Source organism: Biomphalaria glabrata, chromosome 1 (assembly GCF_947242115.1).
Source record: "Biomphalaria glabrata chromosome 1, xgBioGlab47.1, whole genome shotgun sequence".
NCBI lineage: Eukaryota > Metazoa > Mollusca > Gastropoda > Planorbidae > Biomphalaria > Biomphalaria glabrata.
The window spans coordinates 62,750,889-62,774,839 of NC_074711.1; the positions used below are offsets into that span (position 1 = coordinate 62,750,889).

The 23,951-nt window shown below is 37.7% G+C and overlaps 1 protein-coding gene across 4 annotated transcripts in view; it reads left to right on the forward strand.

The window, feature by feature from the left end:
- Nucleotides 1-23,951, forward strand: part of LOC106050606 (anaphase-promoting complex subunit 4-like) — a 129,525-nt gene that overhangs the window by 100,282 nt on the left and 5,292 nt on the right. For all 4 annotated transcript variants that reach the window (XM_056006653.1, XM_056006647.1, XM_056006663.1 and 1 more), the window contains exon 24: nucleotides 21,214-21,396. In XM_056006653.1, coding sequence (XP_055862628.1) covers nucleotides 21,214-21,396 — 183 coding nt within the window. The remainder of the gene's footprint in view (nucleotides 1-21,213; nucleotides 21,397-23,951) is intronic.

Here is a 23,951-nt window from a genome sequence, read left to right on the forward strand (position 1 = left end):
CACGTCTACTCTCCTTCCCTCCCCCTTCCCAAGTTCTTTTTTTTTTTTATATTTTCATGTATTTATTTAAAATGGCCCCTTTAGTATTGTAGTTTGTATCGTAATGTTATGAGGTGGGACTTGGATACATTACCGTCCACTGATAGTCTGTGAGAGAGCCATTTGAAACTGGACGGTGGCGCTATTGTCCCGGTTTGTTTTTGACCTGTCATCTCCCTAATTCTCCCTTCCATTCACGTCAGCGTCCGAGCTCCGCTGGTCGGGTCATCACCGGGGGTTAAGAGGTGAATTGATTGTTGTCCTAACCAAGCCTTGTGACATAATAAATGGGGGCAAGGGGGAGATTATCATCACAATAGAACAATGGTAATGGGTGCTTGCCCCTTGCGTAAATGGACGGCACGAGAGTGTCATCAGATTGTTTAGATAGCACAGACCTTTGCCATTCTGGTTCACTTCTGGTCCTGGTCGTGTCCACTTGATTAAAGCCCGGCTCTTAGGATCCATTAGTTAACCTCAACACGTTGACTCGAAGCGTGCCAGTGTATTCAACCAAGGAACACGTCATTAGTCAATTAGAAATTAGCCATTTGTTCCGTTAGACACAAAAACTCAACTTTCGGCGAATCTTTCTTTCACTTGTTTTAAGTTTTATCACGCAATAGTTTTATTTATAGCTACTTGTCACCTCTCCCCTCCCCCATTTCCTTCTTTTTTTAGAGTGAACAAAATGTTTAGCTCATGTTTATTGATATTTCATCTTCTTAACAGCCCAACAAAAACTAGATAAAGTCTGCTAAGTTTTTTTTTTTTTTGTTTCCATCAACTATAAATAGAACTAATTAGCAATAAAAACTAATTATCATTAAGAGATATCTAATCAAGCTGTGGTGATCTTTATTGATTATTGATCTGTTCCATCAAGTTCAATGTAAGATACATCTCTTTTATTCAATAAGAAATGGAGCAGTTGGCAAGGAGTTAACTATATGGTGTATTACAATGGAGGGTTAGGTGGATCATTACGTCTTTGTAGTTTCGGAAATCAAATCTAATGACCCAATATCCAATTGTATGCCTGAGATTCCGATATTGGTGAATAACAAAACTCTTTTTGAAATGGAAGAATTTAATTATCCTAGATGAAATCATCAAGCGAATAGATCTGGCGATTAAATATATTATACGTGATAAAGCCAATACTTTTCCAATAAGCGTATCTTATCAGTTACAAGCGTTCCTTCAAGATAATTACGCGAGGACATGATACATTAATGTGTTTGTGGTCAAACGTGGCGATTGTGTTTGTACAATATTCCATCGTTTTTAAGCATTGGTCTATGACTTTTGGCCTTGGTTTAGAAATTATTTGAAGCTTTGATGTATACATTATTTTAGATGTATAAATGATTTCAGACAATCCAATCAGAATGTCTGTTCTAAACCAAATGACTATTTACACACAGAACGTTTTCTCTCAGACTTAGTTTGATATGATCTCATGTAGCCAAAGTTTTGTTTTGGCAGTATATTGAATTAGATTTGGTCCTTGTTCTAGATTTCTTCTTCACAAATACTCCTGTCTCGCTCTTGAAATGCCCTCTAACATTCCCACAGTGTCTTATTTTCACAGTCGGCCAACAATAACATTGAGCTCATCCTTGAACCTCATTTCCACACGTGACCGCCGCCATCTTGCAGTTTCCAATTCCCCTCCCCCTTTTTTTTTTTCCTTTTCTAATCTAATTTTTAACGGCTGGAACCTTTTATTCCGACATTTTTTTTCTTTAACACAAGCCCTTTTCACAATACATCTCAATATAACAAATACATATATGTGTGTGTGTGTGTGTGTGTCAGCTGCACTGTGCTTAACGTTTATCCATCTAACGTATGTTTGCTTAACAAGCATAAGGCGCTCTTCCGGCCCTGGGACAGTATCAGATCCCACTGTAAAGATTTTCTCCCGGGTCCCACGATCTACATGCAGCCGGATGCCGTCACTGTTCATAAGACAAACATGGCTGGACAATGACCATCTAGTGCATCTTTTGTTCGCCCTCAGGCCACTGGGCTGGGAAAAGCACATCCCACCATACGTTTTGATCCTATCTGCACTTCAGACCGTCAGTCTCCGCTTTGATTCACCGGGGCTTAGACACTATGTTCACTTCCCGGCATGCACTAGCGGTCTGGTCATTCTTATGTATTGTTTGACCATTCTTTTGTTGCTGTGGGTTTTTTTTTTTCTCTTTCGCTACAGAAATTGTGTGTAGAGGTTTTCTTTTTTGTTTGGGATATTCTTCCGCCTATCCGGTAGTGAAGTGTTTCTATCATATGTTGAATCTAATTAAGTTATGTGAGACTAAAGAAATAGAATGACAATTTCTCATGAAGGGAGACAATTCTTTACAAATGTGTGCACCGTTCCATGCAGTTCTTTATTCATAGGTTTTGAAGCAACGGCTTCTGTGCCTTTTTTTTTTTTTTTTTTGTCAAACACTTTACCATCCCCCCCTCACACACACACACCATTTCTTCTCTTTCCAGTGAACCAGCCTTATTATGTCTTCTCCCCAATAAAGACTGTCCACTGTTGAAACTGTCCCCTCTCCTTCACACCCCCTACACTTACCAACACCGAGACCCCAAAGAAAGGCATGCGCGAGCTATCTGTGGCTTGTATGCCGAGAATGTCGAAAGGGCAACGTCCCTGTCTGCGTGGACAATAGTTTAGGCGCGAGTGCTCTAAAGTTAGGTGAAGTTGGCCCCAAGCGTGACCAGTCGCTCCCCTATTCTTTCTTTGAATCTCTTGGTCTTGTGGCGTGGATCGGGTTACAATGTGGCCCAAGTTTCGACCAGCGTGCCGCGTCCCCTTGGCTCTTTATTCAATCCGTTTAGACTTTGGAAAATTTAAGTTTTTTTTCGTTGAAAGATTAAAAAAGTGTGGCTCGTGAGTTTTCAAATAGTCATTAGTGATAACTTTAGAAACTTGAGCGAACGAGAACAATTTGACAACTTCTAATCCAGGCTTAATGAAAAAAAGAAAAAAAAAAGGGACACCCATTGTACGATGTCAGCTTAAACATTTAACAAAATTGTTACACTCTACAGAGCGTTGTTTGGTAACACTCTAACATATTTCGTCTTTTTTTTTTCCGGGTCCATTTTTCATTGCTCTGCGTGTTTACTGGCACCACTGTAATTAGTAGGATATATCCAAAGTTTGTTACAGCCATCTTTCTAGCTGAACTCTAGACACTCAGATGAAACTTAAGACGCCTTTCAAAATGGACGCGTTATTTGTGACAACGAGTTTTCAGTGTCACTATCACACTTTCTCTGTAGGCCAGTTTTCAGTGCCACTATCACACTTTCTCTGTAGGCCAGGTTTCAGTGTCACTATCACACTTTCTCTGTAGGCCAGGTTTCAGTGCCACTATCACACTTTCTCTGTATGCCAGGTTTCGAACAAAACAAACTCTATTACAAAATTATTTTTTCTAAACCCTTTGCACTATTTGATTTCCTTGTTAACTCTTTATATAGTTGTAAAATGTTTGTTTTGGTTTCTGGAAATGGAAATAACAGCTAATGAATAATCCATTGGAACAGTGCTAGTCATTATTTGAAACAACTAGAAAGATAGGCGTGAACGCAGTAAATCTTCCCCAAAACTGTGCAGTCTACGGGCCATTAGCACACCTGAAGTTGTTGAAGTGATTGATGGCAGGCAGGTTGAACATCCTCTTCATAGATATTTCATTGTGAGCTACCAGCGGTCATTACACTTGCCTGCGGGACATAAAACTTGTCAGGTGCATCGCTCCCCTCCCCCAGGTCATTTGATGCCGGCTTCTATCATGATCGGTCACGACGATCCAACGAGCTGCTTTTACGGCACAACCGAAACTTGACCAGCGGAGCATTCACGTTCCCGCACAAAGACAGCATGCCTGGCTTGATAGGTATCTGGGCGGTGGCTATTCATTATGTCCAATTTATGCAGCAGGAAACTGATGTTTGTCCCCCCCCCCCTCGCCCCCCCCCCTTTTTAATAAAGTGTTTATGATTGGGGGCGGGGACGTATAATAGAACGTTATTTTACAAGACTGAAAGTTAGGAATTAACTATATATACATATATATATATATATCTTAAGTGATGCGTTCATACGAGAGACAAATGTAGTGTTTATATGTGTGATAGCTGTTGTATATGTGTTCCTATTGTCTGTGTAATTAAACTTTTGGTTGTTTATTATATCTCAGATTGTCGTTGTTGAATGTTTATCTATTAGGTGTTACTCCTTTGACTGGAATACATTATTAAAGCGTGCACAGGTAACGCTTTATCTATCAAATGTTAAAAAAAAATGTTCTATTCAAACATGGCATTCCATTGATTTAGATTTGCATTCTTTTGGCGTGATGTCCTTTCATCAGCTTAAAGTTTCTATTTATTTGACGTCCTTTGTTGTAGGCCTAACTAAAGAACTGTCATAAACGTGTGTTATGGATAGAGATTATATTTCCAGGGTGAGGCTTTATTTAAACAGCAGAATGTCTAAGCTGATTACAAACTAGTGACATTTGAAGACTTTCTGATGGAATTTTGTTGATTTGTTTCTACAAATCAATTGTCCTATGATTACAATAGAATCTATTGAACTCATGGCGTTGACTGATCAAGTACAGACGATTGTGACCTTTGAATAATGCATCATATTGCTGTGGACTGTATGTGAATGTTTCTGATGTAACCATGAAGAAAAAAAAGGCAATTTTTTTGTGTAGGTAGGCTGAAGAGTTTCTGATTGTATTTAAAGTTATAGACTGATTTGAAATTTGAAAAGACGGAAACAAGCAAGAGACGTGAGACAGAAAAGACTTGAGACAGAAAAGACGTGTGTTGAGTGAGTTGTATCTTGTTTAAATTATTTCATTCGTATCTCTTCATTGATCTAGTTTCAAGTTGAATCTGTGTACATTTATAAGTAAAAATTATTTTCAATTTCGTTATAACAGAAGCTTGTTTATGTTTATTGAAAGCTCTACACTAAATAACGCCTACATCGGCTTAGCTCTACTTGCTGTTTGGGGCTACTAACCAAAGACCGAGTAAGAAGGATCCGCGTGCGACAAGCGGGGAGGGAGGGGGGTGACCGTCCTATCGGTCTGTTGGTCTTGTCTCCAGTCTCCGTAGCTATGAACTGGGCCTCGCGGTCAGTGTCGATTGATGGCTACTGTCCCTAACTGGAGGCCGGCTGCTTGTAATGTGAATACATGTTATATGAGAGTGAATATGGGCAGCTGCTAGGTGACCGCTGCTAGGCGTGGTCCTTCAGGATCGCCTGACCGCTGCTATCATTAGGAGAGAGGTCACCAACCGTACTGATAGTTGGGCCCAAGGTATCAGTGATTCATGCCGTTTCTTTGTAACCCATACCTAACTTTAGCGAGGGAAACAGTTGACTTTTTGTTTTGTGTGTCTTAAGGATGTTTTAAAATGACAAATGAGAAGATAACATCTTGAAGTTCTTCCTCACAATGTTTAATACAGATTACTGCCTAACATTTCCACTATGCTTTTTGTCTTTTTTACACTAGGTTAATTCATATTTAATTTGCTTTACCAGCAGCGGACTATTCAGATTACCGGAGATACTTGATTTAAGAGAAAAAAAATACTGAAATATCATTTAAAGAACAAAACACTATCTACAAATTTAAAATATCAAACACACACTAAAACTTAATTGGAATAGTACATTTACAAAAGTAGACACATTACAAACTTATTTTTGATTAATCAGACCGACCTCGCTTATTATCTTCCGTTTCGGGTATAGCGTGCAAAAGTTCGCCTTCCTAACATTTGAGAAATAACTTGAAATCTATTTTTAGTTCTATGGAAATTCAACATGTCAACTGTTAGCAGTATGAGCAAGTTAACGTATTTTCTCAATCTTATTTTGTTGCAAACATCTTCCTGTTAGAATTATTTATTTTTATGCTATAGAGTTCAAACAGGCCTTCAATGATGCGTATGCTTTATTGTGGAGACTACAGTCTCAAGAAATACACATGCGATTTGGTTGTCTGCGTTATATTTAGATTTCTACTAATCTCATTTAGTGTAACAAGTATTTGTTTTATACATTGTTTCTTTCTCCCAAAAATATGTTTCTTGCTTGTATGTTTTCTGTTTTACGTTTCCATTATATGTAACGCTTGGGTTTCCATAGCAACGACTCGAATTCCTATTTCGGATGAGGCAGTGATCTTTGTGACTTCTCTGAAGCTACGCCTCTTGAATAGAAAATATATGACACTGTGACAGAACTATAGTTGTAGCGAAAGCTAAACCAATAATTCTATGACATATTTAGGCTCATTCTTCCAATTCTCTAGTTTTCATAAGACCTCAACTAAACAACGTAAAACTCCGCAGGAAATCACGCTACGTTAATGTTAAGCAACTAAATGGACTGAATACACGAGCTTGTGATGCGCAAACTAAAGACTACGTTCAAGTATTCCTTAGTTCAAATCTACCGACTTTTTGGCCACACCAACCATTACAAATGATCGACTTTTGAGGGCATTTTAAATGGGGATGAAACATGCTGATATAAAGAGAGTGGGCGGGAGTCACCCTTTCGTTATACTCTTGTGTGAAATGTTTTCTTGGACATTACGTTTTGATGGTGCGCGACGTTTTGGTGCGGTACTTCAGCCTTCAATGCTGTGGCCACATTTAGTCCTGTTACACAATTGTCAACACTATTCCTCCCTCACGCATTCTTCGATCAAGTGGATACTTTCAACAATTGTTTATTGTACCTAACGAAAAAACAACAACTTGAATCATTAAAAACAAACATATTTAATTAGTCAATTGATTATTGATAATTAATTATTTTGTTTGATATCGAAAGAGGGAAATAATTTTTAGATTATTGATAATTATATGGCAGAGTTCTTCCATTTATCTTTATGTAGACAGATTGCCGCCCAATGCGCCAAACGGCGCTGAGGATTTAAGTCTAAGTAAGTTCTTCCCCTTTAGATATGCTTTGTTTATTTATTTTTTTTTTTAAGATTTTTTTTTTTTATACTTTGCATTTTGTTTAAAATAATTGATCTAGTAGCCCAAACAAACTCGAAGGTTTCCCATACCTAGAAACAGGTTCTTGTACCCAGAGAATCAATATGTTTGGGTGCGTCTCATTGTGAGATCCGATTGTGTGCTGTTGTAGACCAAATAAAGCACACAGTGCTTAAGATGTCGGTCACGATATGAAGTACTATTTGACATTTGGTCCAACATCCTTACTTCTACTGACATGTGTTTGTTGGACTTAGGTTGTGCGTCTGAGACATTACAGACATTTCGGCTCCACCATTTTTTGCAATGTCTGTGACACACTTTACCCTTTGTCTTGCCTTCGACACACTGCACACAATGTCATGCCTCCGACACACTGCACACAATGTCATGCCTCCGACACAGTGCACACAATGTCATGCCTCCGACACAGTGCACACAATGTTATATTTCCGACAATCTGAACACAAGAACTTGCCTCCGACACTCTTACTGGATAAACTTTTTAAAAAAGATAATGTCCATATCTCTACCTCTTCATTTTCCCGCTCATTGTGCTAGAATAAACTGACACACATACATGTAACTACGCTTATAAGATGACCCCTGACATTGCCGTTTGACATAACCTACTTAACAGGACATTAACCAATGAAATTGTCGCGTTCTACTATTAGAACCTCTACAGACGTGATACAACACCTGCTTCCGCCCAGCGACTCAGTAAGCAAACTTAATTCAAGAATTTCACTGCATTCAGCCATGCAAAAGACATATTTCCATCTTTGCATTGCACCGCCACAACCCCCCCCTCCCTGCAACCATCCCATGAGTGTTCAGAGACGTAACCCTTACCACTGCACAAAGTTGTATACTCCCCTCTCTCTGTGCACCCGCTGTCTTTAATCCTACCCCCTCAGCTCTCTCATGTTCATTGCAGCTTATCTGTTGTATACCTGGGGGGTTTTAGTGACGTGCCACCTTTACGTGTTGGATTGGGGTGGGAATAGGAGGAGTGGCAGGGGGGGGGTAAGTCACCACCCCCTCCCATATACACACCGTAGCACGCGACCTTGCAGTTGAAAAGAGGCTCATTTAAATACAGCTGTCAACGTTTATTGCATAATGGTCACGTGGTAGGCAATACTATTTAGAAAATAGATCTGTACTCGATGGTTCTCACTTCTTTGTAAAGATGTACGTAGAGCATTAAGTATTCATGGACGTTGTGGGCAAGCAGTTGACAATGAATTCATTTATTCGAAACAGCAATTCAGGCATGCCAGCATTACACAAACATTCCATGGCCGCCAAAATAATAATAATAGTATTTAAGGTTTTTTATAGAGATTAAATAATATTACTTATATTCACCACTGGGGGCGCGATGGATGAGTGGTTAAGCGCTTGGCTTCCGAACCTGGAGTCCTGGGTTCGAACCTTGGTGAAAGACTTGGATTTTTAATTTCGGGATTTTTGGGCGCCCCTGCCACCCAACTCAATTGGCTTAAGTTGGGCAAAGTAAAAGCGGTTGGTCGTTGTGTTGGCCACATGACACCCTGTTCGTGAACCGTTGGCCAAAGAAACGAACGACCTTAACATCGTCTGCCCTACATAGCAAGGTCTAAAAGGGGAACTTTTACATTTTTTTTTATCTTTACCACTGCTTTACGGAAGCCAAGAGGGTTTAACATTCAATTCATTTGATCATAAATTTGTTGCATTCACTTAAATTCACTTGTAAATTATTTTTGAGTTGAAACAAGTGCAGAACTTGTAAGAGAAGTTGAAAAGCTGGGTAGAATGTAGCTTGCTGATTCTAGAATGTTCGATTGGAGTCCGAAGACACTGGGATTTTATTCTCTGGATCGTATGAACTTAGTACTCGAGCTGACCGAGCTGAAAATGTGTGTTTGATTTCAGCAGAGAAAATGTAAGATTGTTGGCCGTTAAGCTGGTTACTTTCTGTCAAATGTTAACAGATGTCTACATAAACATCTTTGTATGCTTTTGAAATGAAACTTAACAAGTTTGTTTGTTTTTTATGTGTGATAAGTTTTGCTTTTGTTGTTATTCTTTCCCCATTGACCAAAACTGTTGGCTCTTATGTAGACATATTCAACTGATCACCAGCTTTAAGAAACAGTTGAACTACATATTTGCCTTACCCATTCTCTGATGAGCCCCCACACCACTATGACCCCAAGAAGCTGAGACTGCTCTGACTTCAAGAAGCTGAGACTGCTCTGACCTCAAGAAACTGTGACTGCTCTGACCTCAAGAAGCTGAAACTGCTCTGACCTCAAGAAGCTGAGACTGCTCTGACCTCAAGAAGCTGAAACTGCTCTGACCTCAAGAAGCTGAGACAGCTCTGACCTCAAGAAGCTGAGACTGCTCTGACCTCAAGAAGCTGAAACTGCTCTGACCTCAAGAAGCTGAGACTGCTATGACCTCAAGAAGCTGAGACAGCTCTGACCTCAAGAAGCTGAGACAGCTCTGACCTCAAGAAGCTGAGACTGCTATGACCTCAAGAAGCTGAGACTGCTATAACCTCAAGTCTGATTTCGTTTCTCCCCGTTTCCTCTCACGAATGTTTCCGTCAAGTTCAAGGACTGACAAAACTCTTGCAATAGAGACCACGAATCGTTATTTTCTGGCACCTGGTAGTCAGACTTCAGCTAAAACTGTCTAGATCTAGATTACTGTGTCTGGTCTCCACTGCAACATTTGGCTGTTCGAGTGTTTGTTGTTCTGTTTACTTTGAAAAAAAACAAAAAACATTTCCATTCCCAGTTTTCTCCTCGGCAACTACTGCACTCAAATAATTAGCTCTGAAAATCGTTATAATTAATCCAACCGCTAGCCCCCCCCCCCCCCCCCATTTTCAAAGGACTATTGTTAGTACGTTTTCATTGATTTCTCCCAAGTGTGTGTGTGTGTATATGTGTAGTCTACGAGAGTGTGGTAGACGGGGTGATAGAATGGTTTATTGTCCCAACTCAACACACGTCAGGAGGATGATTGAAATGATTGTGCAAGCATGATACTGCTTCTCGTTCTGCATGACTAATTCTCAGTGATATGTCCGGCACACTTTTCATATTGCTGGCTCGTCATAAAGGCGGAGTGACTCACCCAGAAGATCGTGTTAAGACTACTGCAAGATGGAAAATAGTGAAAATAAAAACTATTTTAATTGGTTTATTGGATTAAATCTTATCATAAAAAAAAGATGATTACGTCCTACGCGTCATGCATTTAGTCATGCATGTTAACCAATGACCCAAACTCCGCCAAGTCACTTTTTTTTTTCCTGGCTAGCTCAGGCAACCCATTTCATGCTCTAATAGCACTAGGGAAGAAGGAGTATTTGTACAAATTTGTCCTAGCATATGGGACGAGGAATGTACCTTTATCTTTGTGTCTTTCAGAGTATTTTATTAAATTTTGTTTTTGTATTTGAAGATTATGGTTCAGTGTTTTATGTATAATTGCTACTTTACTTTTAAGTCTTCTATCCTGAAGGCTTTCTAAATTTAGTGATTTTACTAAAGGTGTTACTCTAGTCAAATGTGAATATTCGTTTGTTATGGATCTCACTGGTCTATTTTGGATCTGTTCCAGTTTCTTAGTGTTTTATTGAGTTGAGGGGTCCCAAACGGAGGATGCATATTCTATTATTGGCCTAACCTAAGTTAACCTAAGTTAAATAACATTTTAGTTTTATGTTCTTATTTGATTTATAGAAATTTCTTTTAATAAACCCTAATGCTTTGTTTGATTTTTTGATAGTTGCATCAATGTGGGGATTCCATGACAGTTTTTCATTTATTATAACACCTAGGTATTTTAGTTTGTGTTACTGGTTTACCATGAATAAGATAAGTGGAATTAATTTGTTTTAGTTTTTTTTTTACTTTTAATGCTCCAATTTTATTCTCATTTCTGTAATGCATCTAATTCTCTTTGTAAAATGTCTGTATCTTGTGTTGTTTTTATTGTTCTATATATTATGCAATCGTCTGCAAATAATCTGACTTTTGTTTCTGAACTAATGCAATTTGGTAAATCGTTTATGTAAATTAAAAATAGTAGTGGACCTAAGACAGTTCCTTGAGGTACACCTGAGTTTACTGTTATTGGTGTTGATTTAGAGCCATTTATTATTATCTAGTAGGACTCTTAGTATTGTGTTCTTACGTTGAGCCAAAAAAAAATTAAAATGTTTTATTCTTTATTTTTTATGTCTTCTGCTAGTGATTTTCTGTTATTTGTTGAAAATATGAATGTAAGAAACTTCTAAACAAGTTATGACCAACAAAAAATAAAACACCTATGAAAATTTGACCTTTACTAATCTTCGTTTACATTGAAAATGTCAATTAGCATATGTCATCTACTTTTGTGTTTTACTTTGATCAAACAGGCATCCAAAATGTTAATTAGCTCAGAAAATGTTATTATGCCTAGTGTCACAGATTACATTATAGAATTGTTTGTACATTTCACTTTTGAAAATAATATAAGCCCTCGACATGAGTCTCGGGATTTAATCCTCAAATTTAGACACTTGACGTTCAAGTCAGGATTTACCCAAGGGACGTAATTAGTATGTTTGAAATCTATTGGTTGATTTGAATTTAAACAAAGACATTTTTGAAAAGAGTTAGCGCCAGAGATTTGGCGGTAGTAAGAAGGTAAAGGAGTCGATAAAATAATGTTCTTGTAGCTAGTCACGTTTCTAAGAGCTCTGATCTAAAGCCTTTGTAATATGCTCATTGATTTGTAATTTGTACATAAACTGTACTTACGTTGTGTTTAAATAAAGTTCCAGAGTTTTGTTTTATCAAAGAATCGTTAATTTGTGAGTCTAGATCGTCAATTTTGTTAACTATTGAATTCAAGTAAAATCCCCGGCATAACAACACATCATACCATCAAAAGGTTGTCACATCTGACACAAGTGTTGTTACATTGGCACTCTCCGACTAATAAAAGTTCATGGACAACTTTTAACGAAATTTATTCAAGATCTAGGACAAATTTCAAAACTCTTCAAAGGAACTTCATTCTTATTTAACGGAGGACAGAATTTCTGTGTTTAACAGGTCAGTTGGTTATCGATAATTCTTTTATAAAGATTTTCGTTAGAGTTACGTCTAACTCACGAAATCTATTATTATATGTAATTGGCAAAAGGAATAAGACCAATATACATAATAACTGGCATTATTAAAAGACCAGTAAATCAAATAACTGGCATTATAAAAAAGACCAGTAAAGTAAATAACTGGCATTATAAAAAAGACCAGTAAAGCAAATAACTGGCAATATAAAAGACCAGTAAATCAAATAACTGGCGTTATAAAAAAGACCAGTAAATCAAATAACTGGCATTATAAAGAAGACCAGTAAATAATCATTTGTGCAGCACAAAGTAAACAGAAGACCAGATTTAACCAACTGTTAAGCCAGGAAAAAAGTACTCGGCTCAATAGATCCCATACTAGACATCTACACTTCCTACAACGACTCCAGTAGTACTTCTACTGTAAAACAAAGTTATACTTCATAGCCAGTTACGGCATAACTAACATTGATTTGTTATATTCAAAACGTTACTATATTTCTACATTCCAAGTTGGTATATTTTTCAACATGTCTCCAAAGACAAGAACACAAAGATGGTTAGAATTATTTGACATAGCTAAAGAAAAACAAGTACCTAAACCAGAAGAATGGGTTCATCGACAGGAAGAAAAAGAATATCAAGCAAAAGTACATTGTAACATGACTTCAACAACAGACATAATAGGTGAAGCCATAGCTTTAGCAGAAAAACTCAACATTCCTTCACATGAACGAGAAAGATGGTTTGATAATAAATTAGCTGAGTTCGACAGAGAAAACGACAGAAGACGGCAAGAAGAACTAAAACGAGAATTATTAGAATTGAAAAATACCGAATTCAAAGCTGAACAAAAGAATGATGCAACATTAACAAGAATATACCAGAAAGCTCAATTAAGAAAGCGTACAGCATATCTCGAAGATGGATTTCTCAAGAAGATTACTTTCCACAAGTACAATGTCATTGAACAAATATATGTACCAAAGAAGTTCAGAAAACAAATAATTAAAGCAAAGCATGAATTTTATGACACCATACATATGAGTGTAACAAGTACCAAGAAGAGAATTGCCAAAGAATATTATTGGCCTAGCTTGACCAAAGATGTCAAGAAATACATTAATAAATGTTTACATTGTCAATGGGATTATGATGAGAAACAAACTCAAAAGAAAAGCAACATAACTAAAACAAAGAATGAACCAGACTACAAAGTCAGAATTGACAACAATGAATCTATGAATCATGACTCAAGCAAATCTACAGGGACATCACTGCCTACTACATGTCCACCCCTACCTGTTACTACATGTCCATCCCTACCTGCTACTAGTTCTACATGTCCATCCCTACCTGACAATACAAGCCCATCCCTACCTGACAATACAAGCCCATCCCTAACCACTGATGATGACTTCATGCATCAAGACTTGAATAAGACAGCATCTGCATCAAATACTATGATATGCATTGAACATTTCTGCTACAATCAAGACAAGTCTCATGAACCAGAAGCAGATACTTATATTCAATCAACTTTGGCTATACCAGACAAAAGAAAAACTATGCAACTTGACTCTAACACTCATACAAGTATTCCTCATTTGAAAGAATGTGAGTCAACTCAAGAAGCCATTACATCCAAGAACATTGAAAGTCAAAGAATATTACATGAACACATGAAATCAAGATATTTTGCTCAAGGAGATCAAGTCAATTTACTGTTACCAGATTGGAGTAACAAGCTATTCTACAAATGGCAAGGTCCATTTACCATCACCAGAAAGATTTCCAACCTGCTTTATGAAATCAATGTCAACAAGTTTACCAGAGTATTTCATGTTCATATGTTTGAACATTACCATGAAACAGATAATGAAGACATCAAAGCAGAAGTTGAACATTTTACAAGCTTAGCAACTATTCCTGAGGAAGAAGAAACATCATCAACATCCATTCCTGAGATAGATGTTTTATTACCAACATCAAATAACATTGACATTCCCAAGGTCATCACTCTGGATGACATAGCACTACAAACAGTGAAGAACATTAAAGTGTTTCCAGACCATGCAGATTTCTTTACCAGTGTTTCTGAAACATTTCCAGTACTGCAACTTGAAAGAAACTCAGAGAGCAACAACATTGACAACACCAAGTTTCATCCTCCTTCCACTCAAAGGGCAACTTTTCTCCAGAAAGGAACAAATGAACTTCTTCAACATTGCTGTATTGACCGATTGAACTCAGACTTGTTCAGTCATTGCTCTATTGAACATTCTAATGCAAAGCATTCTGCTACCATTGTTCTACAGCGTCAAAGTTCATCAACCAGAAAATTGAGTTTTGGTTTCGGACAGTTCTTATTTTCCCCAAACTCAAACGCGGTTCAATCAGACATTATCTGTGAGATCATTATGACATGGAGACAACAGCTTCATAAACTGAAAGACCTTTTCTTCAAGTTTAGAAAACGCACATGCACATCCATGTCGGCAATTCAGAAGGGTTCCGAACTTTACATTTCTACTCTACATATGTACTATAGCATATTTAGTGCCACTTGATCCATTATCATTCATACTCGTCAAGGAAGAACAGTATTCAGTTGTACTTAATCAATTAATTTGTCTACTCATTTTTTACACAGGTATTCTATATCAGATACTATATTTATTTCAGCACCAAGCAACCCACTGAGGAAGGTCACTCATTCAAGATACTTTGTTTATTATATTTCAGCATCTTTGCATATGACATGCATCAGACATTTTAATTTTTAAATCATGAGCATTTTATTTCAGGTATTTTATTTCAGGTCGAATATTATTGCATATATCCTATTATAATAGTACAGATACATGACAGACAATTGGAATTTTTCATTGCTTCACACATGTTGAGATTTATATCACATTGAGTATTATTATTCAGAAGATTGATCACATTGAGTACTATTTTCTCAGAAGATTGTCATGTACTATCACAATTATTTTTTCTATGTCAATTTTTCATATGCAATATATCTTTCCATGTACACATTTTCACATTAGTACTAACCAAATGAGTTATAATGTCATATTTTAATATTATCATGAAGCACCATGAAGAGAAGTAACCTATTCAATTCAAGATTTAATTTATCCAAGTATTATGCTTTGTACAACTTTTGATATTGTTCATGACAAGCATTGTCTCATTTTCATAACCACTTGAATAGTGAGACAGGTATTCAAAGTCATCAATAATTTTATTCACTGCATTTACATATTTTTTATCTCCAAGTTGACTTTATTTTGTCATATGTTACCTCAACCATTTTTCTATAATTTCATGTATGGTATTTTGTGTATATTTAAATATTTTTAATACATATGAGCATTTCTATTACCATACAAATGCTAAATGGAGAGGGGGGTAATATGTCACAGATTACATTATAGAATTGTTTGTACATTTCACTTTTGAAAATAATATAAGCCCTCGACATGAGTCTCGGGATTTAATCCTCAAATTTAGACACTTGACGTTCAAGTCAGGATTTACCCAAGGGACGTAATTAGTATGTTTGAAATCTATTGGTTGATTTGAATTTAAACAAAGACATTTTTGAAAAGAGTTAGCGCCAGAGATTTGGCGGTAGTAAGAAGGTAAAGGAGTCGATAAAATAATGTTCTTGTAGCTAGTCACGTTTCTAAGAGCTCTGATCTAAAGCCTTTGTAATATGCTCATTGATTTGTAATTTGTACATAAACTGTACTTACGTTGTGTTTAAATAAAGTTCCAGAGTTTTGTTTTATCAAAGAATCGTTAATTTGTGAGTCTAGATCGTCAATTTTGTTAACTATTGAATTCAAGTAAAATCCCCGGCATAACAACACATCATACCATCAAAAGGTTGTCACATCTGGCACAAGTGTTGTTACACCTAGTATAGCTACAATTAGCTAAGAAAATGTTATTATGCCTAGTATAGCTACAATTAGCTCAGAAAATGTTATTATGCCTAGTATAGCTACAATTAGCTCAGAAAATGTTATTATGCCTATATAGCTACAATTAGCTCAGAAAATGTTATTATGCCTAGTATAGCTACAATTAGCTCAGAAAATGTTATTATGCCTAGTATAGCTACAATTAGCTCAGAAAATGTTATTATGCCTAGTATAGCTACAATTAGCTCAGAAAATGTTATTATGCCTATATAGCTACAATTAGCTCAGAAAATGTTATTATGCCTAGTATAGCTACAATTAGCTCAGAAAATGTTATTATGCCTAGTATAGCTACAATTAGTTCAGAAAATGTTATTATGCCTATATAGCTACAATTAGCTCAGAAAATATTATTATGCCTAGTATAGCTACAATTAGTTCAGAAAATGTTATTATGCCTATATAGCTACAATTAGCTCAGAAAATATTATTATGCCTAGTATAGCTACAATTAGTTCAGAAAATGTTTAACTGATTACTACAGCTACAATTAGTTCAGAAATTTTATTATGCCTAGAACAGCTAGAATTAGTTCAGAAATGTCTGTGATGGCACTCTCAATGGATATCAAATCTGTCGTTTGTTCTAATCCGTTATTCCATGGGAAGCCTGTTCAATGATGTTTGTTAAAGCATTTCTGAGAGCCCTGCCACTAAGTCCACACACACACACACGCACTGGATATTTATTACAGTGCACAAGTGTTTTTCGGTGTACTCACGACCAGGTCTTGTCTAAAACTGGTAATTTTGTACGTAATCGATTTCAAACAATGGTCTTTAATCCGAAGCTGGAAGATCAGATGACACAGTTTGATTGCAGGGAGAGACTAGATTTGTGTTTGGTCGACGCAATGTGGCAGTATCGATACCATTTGACATTCGATACTAAGATCCTGACTTGTTAAGCGATCTTTTTTTTTTCTCCGTGACATGAGGATACAATAATATAATGATGAGCTTGTAATTTTTTTTAATTTTTTTTAAAGTCTCAAAATCTATTACCTGACAGACTACCACAAATATTTGACTGTAAACCAGTTAGTCATTGCAAATCGCATTATCTCTGATAGTATATGGTTGCTTCATCAAGGAGATGTCACATTGGCAGACGGCAGGACGGGACAGTTCTAAGCTTACGCTGAAATAGGTCGAACGGCGTGTACTCCTATTATGTACCACCACCTCCCTCGAAGAACCGCCAGATTTGTAGGATGGTGCTCGTTGTAGCTGCTAAACTGTTTTCGGGTTAATTAGCTGTCTACTAGAGAATGTATTCATTTTAAGCATTACTTTATTTTAGATCGTCCTCTTAAACGTGACACGGACGCGGGAAGACAACTGTGTGTGACTTTAAAACTATAGAAAATTGTGTTGGATGAAATAACGAGGCTACTTCCCCGTCGTGTCTGAATTACAGAAAGTTTAGTCTCTGTATAGTGTGTGAATGTATGGGAAGACAATATAGTAGCATTAAACAACAAAAAGATCGTTATCGTGATCGGATACCATTCCATTGATTTATTGATTTCGCGAAACATTGTACAAAGTAAAACAAAATCGCCTCATTAAAACTCGTTTTGTCTCGCTTGGATAGAGCGAGATTCACATTTGGAATGATAGGGACAGGGTACATGTAGGCCTCTTTGTGTTGGTAACATTGGGAGAATATTATTTTGTTGACCAACCATTATGTCATCCTAGTCGATACAATTTCTAATTAGTTGGCATACCTAATTATAGCTAATCAATTATTAGACAAGCCAGGACTCCAGCGATAGGAATTCATCTGCCTAAACACACACAGGTGCACGCGCACATATTTTGTATAAGCTTCTCCTTCTAGAGGCGAATATTTCTCAACACTATAAGACCCGAAGTCAGCTTCTATTTCTTTGTCAAAAACTCAAACTTGACTAGCTGAAGGGGAAAAGAGGGGGGTGGTCTTTTATTTGATGTCCGCCTTGTTCTAACAGACAACGCCCTATTGCACCAAGATCATCTATCAATGCTCAATGAAGCTGTGGTGGCCATCTCCCCCATGGGGCGGGGAGGGGAGCCCCTTGTCACAGAGCCATGGATCAAACTTAAATGAGACATTTGGGACATGAGGAGTCCAATTAATTATCCTGGAGTTTAAAAATAAGAGTGAAACAAAACAAAACAAAAAAAAGAAAGAAGCGGTATGAGTGGGGGCCGGGGGCAGGGTAAAGCCTGTTAGACGTGAACTAGCCTTTGATGCCAACAGATTGTCTGCTAGGAATGACAGGATTAATTAATGAGAGAAACAAGGGGCACGGAGAGCTGAGGACGTCACGTGGACATAAATATGCCGAAAGAGAAGGAAATGACAGTAAGTGTTGACATTGGCCACATTTTCTCATGGAGTCTGAGAACAACACAAAGTGACAAACTACGACCATGACATTGTAGTGCACTACTTTGTGGAAAAACACAAACTGGTCTATTTAGACACGCTGTTAGAAACACACCCACGATGTCTGAGTGTAAGATAGACATAGATGAAGCCCCTCTATCATTGATAGACATAGATGAAGTCCCTCTATCATTGATAGACATAGATGAAGCCCCTCTATCATTGATAGACATAGATGAAGCCCCTCTATCATTGATAGACATAGATGAAGCCCCTCTATCATTGATAGACATAGATGAAGCCCCTCTATCATTGATAGACATAGATGAAGCCCCTCTATCATTGATAGACATAGATGAAGCCCCTCTATCATTGATAGACATAGATGAAGCCCCTCTATCATTGATAGACATAGATGAAGCCCCTCTATCATTGATAGACATAGATGAAGCCCCTCTATCATTGATAGACATAGATGAAGCCCCTCTATCATTGATAGACATAGATGAAGCCCCTCTATCATTGATAGACATAGATGAAGCCCCTCTATCATTGAAATATTGACTGTACCATGATCGTCTAAATCAGTTGGAAAGGAAGTTATGACCAGAAGCACTATAAATGTTTTATTTTTATTTTTTTTCATAAAATTTAGTCTTTTGATTAAACGTTAGAAATTGAAATGATACTGTCAATCACTGCCCGGAACTTTTGTGTGTGTGTGTGTGTTTTAAACACAATACTACCGTACTTTAAGTAATAGGCACTGGTCATCTTCTCCTTCTTGAATACTATCTAGCTCTAGCATAAACACGGTTGTCTCTCATGGGACTGTTGAACATTATACAGAAAGCGGAAGTTCTAAATTTAGATTTCGGGAGTTTTAGTCTTCTATCCACCTTTAAAAAAACGTCTTTGTTTAAAGACACACTCTGTGACACATCTGGTCAAGGTCTCCATCTAGTGCTACAAGCTTTGGGAAGTGGGGGGCAGGGGATTGGAAGTCGTCCTAAGGTAGCTACTTAAACAAATAGAAGGACGCTATAAATGTCCATCCCTCAACCAGCCAATAAGATACATTTGTAGAGATCGCGATCAAAAGAGTGAGAGATTCCAAGATCAAATGAATTTCTTGGGACTGTACCGTCCTCTACCCCCCCCCCCTTTTTTTAATACATACACACTAAAAGAGGACTTTAGGGGCGTGTCGCCAAAGGAACCATGCGCCAGGTGCACGCTATCAGTTCAAGGCATATCACAACACGTGCCAAACTTGACATGGGGGTAAAGGGGAGTCTACGGGAGGGAGACCTATCTTGCTAGAGGAGGCTCTCTGCTATTGATCTTACTAGTTAAGTGGCTTGATCGGAGTCGTAGGGAGAGAATGAGAGTGGAGGGGGTTATGGGAGTCCCGCGCTAATTGTATATAATTTGCACTTGGTAAAGTGATTTCTTGTACTTATGTATAAACCTATGTTTGTATGGAAGTACAGACTAAAATATAAATATTGAAGTACATGATACATTGTCTGGTACTGTTGTAGTCAGAGATCCTGGAGTTCAAAGAGTGGTTCTACTCTGGTAACGAAATGGAGTTGGGACTTGTACAATAATGAATACAATTAGGTGTAGTCGCAACTTAGAAACTGCTCTATTGTTGTTTTTCTTGATCAAGAATAAGCACAGCCACATTGGAAAGATTTGATTACAAAAATAATTGCCAATTTAACCCAAAAACCCAATTACATCCTGGGAAGAAATGAATAACGTTTGATGGTCGCCAGAAAGAAGAGAAGGGGAAGAGTGTATGTCAGAAGTAACTTTCAGATGTTGTTTTGCCCGGGATGAGCCCCACTTGCTAATTGTTCCTGGATATACATGTAACATTTTCAGTTCCTCATACTATAATTGTAAGATTTGCAAACGAATGAATGAAATATTTCATAAAACAAATCTAAATATGTAGACATTAACTCGGTTTGTCATTGTTCATATGGTTGGCATCAATTATCTCTGTTATTGAAAAGAACTAAAATTCTGTCCTCTCCAACGAAACTGTATAGTGTGAACTAGATCTCTGTTTGTGTCCAGTTACTTAAGAAATGATTGTATGTATACTCCCCATTAAGCTGACTATCCACTGTTGTATATTTCCACTTCACAAAGTTTGGCTCAGTCAGGTTCCAGCATGTGGCCATGTCCCCCTGTGCACACGTTTTCCAGAATGTCGAATGTCGGAGACATTTATAATGATTATCACCCGTTTTTAGAGCTCTTACCTTTTGTTTTGTTACGTCTGTAGTTTTATGAATTTGTACTGTTTTAGTAGGCCTATTTGTTGTACATGTCTAGCATTAGAAGCGTTAAGAGTCTGGTTGTTGCCTTGAAGTGGTTATCTCCATTGTATGGCATTGTAGTTCTGAAAGAACAGTGATTGAGCTCATTTACTATGTCATTGTTTTCGTTGATTCTAAAACTACTTTGTAACAAATTATGTACTCTTCTATGGAGACAGAATGTATATTTGATTTAAATACCGAGCACAAGATTACTTTGGACATACATTGTACTATTTTTGTGTGTGTATCTTTTCTTTGCCAGGCCTTCATGTGAACGTCACCAGTTTTTGGACTTTGCCGTTTTCAATAGCCAGACTTTGACCTTGATGCTGAAAGAAGACGGCGAGGATGACCTCACCTTACTGGTTCAGCTCAACCTGACCTTGGTGGAAGCCGAACATTTTACACGTGTCCACCCAGATGCTTTCAAACCAGACCTACAAGTGTGAGTACAGCTGGCGTAGAATAGACTTGAAGTTTGTTTCAACCACACCATTCAGTGTTACATCATGATATATAAATCTTAGCGTCCTCATTGGGTTTATATTAGATATCTATCAAGAGGGCTTGAGTTCCAATCCCGACTCTAGCTGAGCTGTGTTTGCTGATCGCCTCAAAGGGACGGAAACTTCCCCCAAACATGTCCCACTGAAGTGACCACAGAGTGCTAAGCATACCATAGCAATGTCAACCTACAAAAAAGAATTATATATTAATATTGACTTTCAATGATTTTAATAGTTAATGAAAGTTGTGTGTTGAAAACGTTATGCTCCTAAAAAGGTTTAAATTGCTTAAGGAGGAGTCATTTTAGTGCTCAGGTACACAATAGACAATGTCAGTCCAATGAGAACGCAGTAATCTCTACTTAGTATTTGGTCAGAGAAGAAGCTGGCAATAAGAAGGAATGAGCTCGACACTCAGAACCTTGTGAACATTTCCATTGACCTAGCTGCACCAAGCAAGAGAATACATTCTTTAAACACCACTTGAAAGGTTACGTTTAGAAATGTAGACAAATGTACTAGAGCAGAATGGCTAGTAATACATATCTTTTTTTTTTTACTTTTGTAAAACGCATGTTAGAGCATGCTCAGTGCGCCATGGTCCAATCTTTTGTTTTTATGAACACGTGGAGGGGCGATGTATGTGGGCATCTATTGTGCCTTTAGGGGCTCAGCAAACACAACTCATATCGAGTTGGAATTTGATCTCGTGCTCTCTGTATACGTAGCAAAGTGGTCTATGCAAGTCAGCCACACATCATAGAATACTATTACATTTGAACAATTAACTCTTTCGCTCCTAATTGACGATACCTTCGTTGATTTGGCCTCATTAAATTGATTTTTGATTTTATAAAGTTTAGTTTGTGTTATATAAAAATTGTATGCATTTCCCTTTAATTCTGTACCAGAAATACCATTCCCTGATAACAAACAAAAAAGTTCAATCATAAAAGGCTTAAAAACTATAAATGGACAAAATGAATAATTCAGTCGGAACGTGAAAAATAATTACGCAGAGAAAGAGTTAAAATTGTCAAGTAAGTTCAACTTCCATATTGTTGAGACTTTTAAAGTTTTTAATTGGTCTAAACTTGTTAGTTGACTCTGGAGTTATGGGACAATAACAAGACTGTGTTACAATGGTGCAGGTCTTATCGATCCATTCTTTTTTACCCCCATCCCTTTCTCTCCCTCCCCTTTCTATTGTATCCGTATGTTCCTATCAAAACCATTGATCCATTAGTCATTAGTTTAATGGCATTTTTATCAATATATTATGTGAAACAATTTTGAGACAGAAGTTTGTCTGTCCCTGACATGGTACTACCTTTGTTTTATATTCTTGTTGACGTCTTATAAATAAATGGTGACATTTTATAAAGAATTTTTTTTTGGGGGGGGGGGGGAGGAGGACCATTTAAATTTTTATTTTTTTTATTTTAATGTGTCCAAACAAAAAGAAAATACATAATTTATGCAAGCTTGTATTCGAGCCTCTTATTATTTCCCTATCCCAGGTGTGTGTCGGTATCTCGGTAACATGTTTACATCTGCAATGTCGTTGTCTAGGATCTTATTTATATATTTCTTCCGTGACCACCTGTCCTACCATTATGTTTGTCCAGGCGCATTTGCCTTTCAAAATTAAGTTGAAAAGATGAAGAAAATTAAATTCCTTTATTCTAGAACCAAAAGGCCTGGATGTTATATCCATTGGTCATCATTCATGCCTACAGCCGCGCGTGTGGAGTGACCATGAGATTGCCTTTCCCCTCTATTTGGCATTGTCTAGTCTTCAGTCAAGAGGAGATGGGCTGGTCAGTGTCAGTAGGGTCAGAAGACATCTGTGGTAGATCATTGTGCATCTTCTCACCCCATCGCTCATCTCCTGGACCTTACTGACCCCGTGGGACCGTTAAGGTCAGTGGGGAGGTCGCATCCGCTCCTGACTTGCAAGTGATTTTGATTTTCATTACTCGTGTTGATTGTGGTGAAAAAGACGACGGTCAAGGTTGTAGGAATTGCGCGCGGCTAGTGCCGCCTATAGTGGACAGTGGCCGGGCCAGGTCTTGACCCCCATCATCCACAGGTCCCAACACACAGTGCCGTAGAGACAACCTGGACAATAAGAAGTACTCAAATATCTCCTACCTTGCCGGACATTAGTCTCGACCCCAGCCGACCTCTCCGGCCATTCACACAAAAAGCCTAACACTAGTTGGACGCCCTAGAGTGACCAATGGTCAGCCCACAGGTATTGTGTGCTGGGGCCATTAAAGGATACGCTCTATGTATTTTAAAGAATGTGAAAGACGGGTGAATAGGAAGATGGCCGTAGAGAGGTCCAACTGGGCAGTGAAGGACGTGAGACCTGGAGGTTAGACGCGTTTCTATTCACTTGCAAATATCAAGTGTCCGTTTATTTTACAGTTGGATTCATCTCCTCACTATTTGACACCCCCTACTGAATGACCAGTGGCTATCTTGTCCC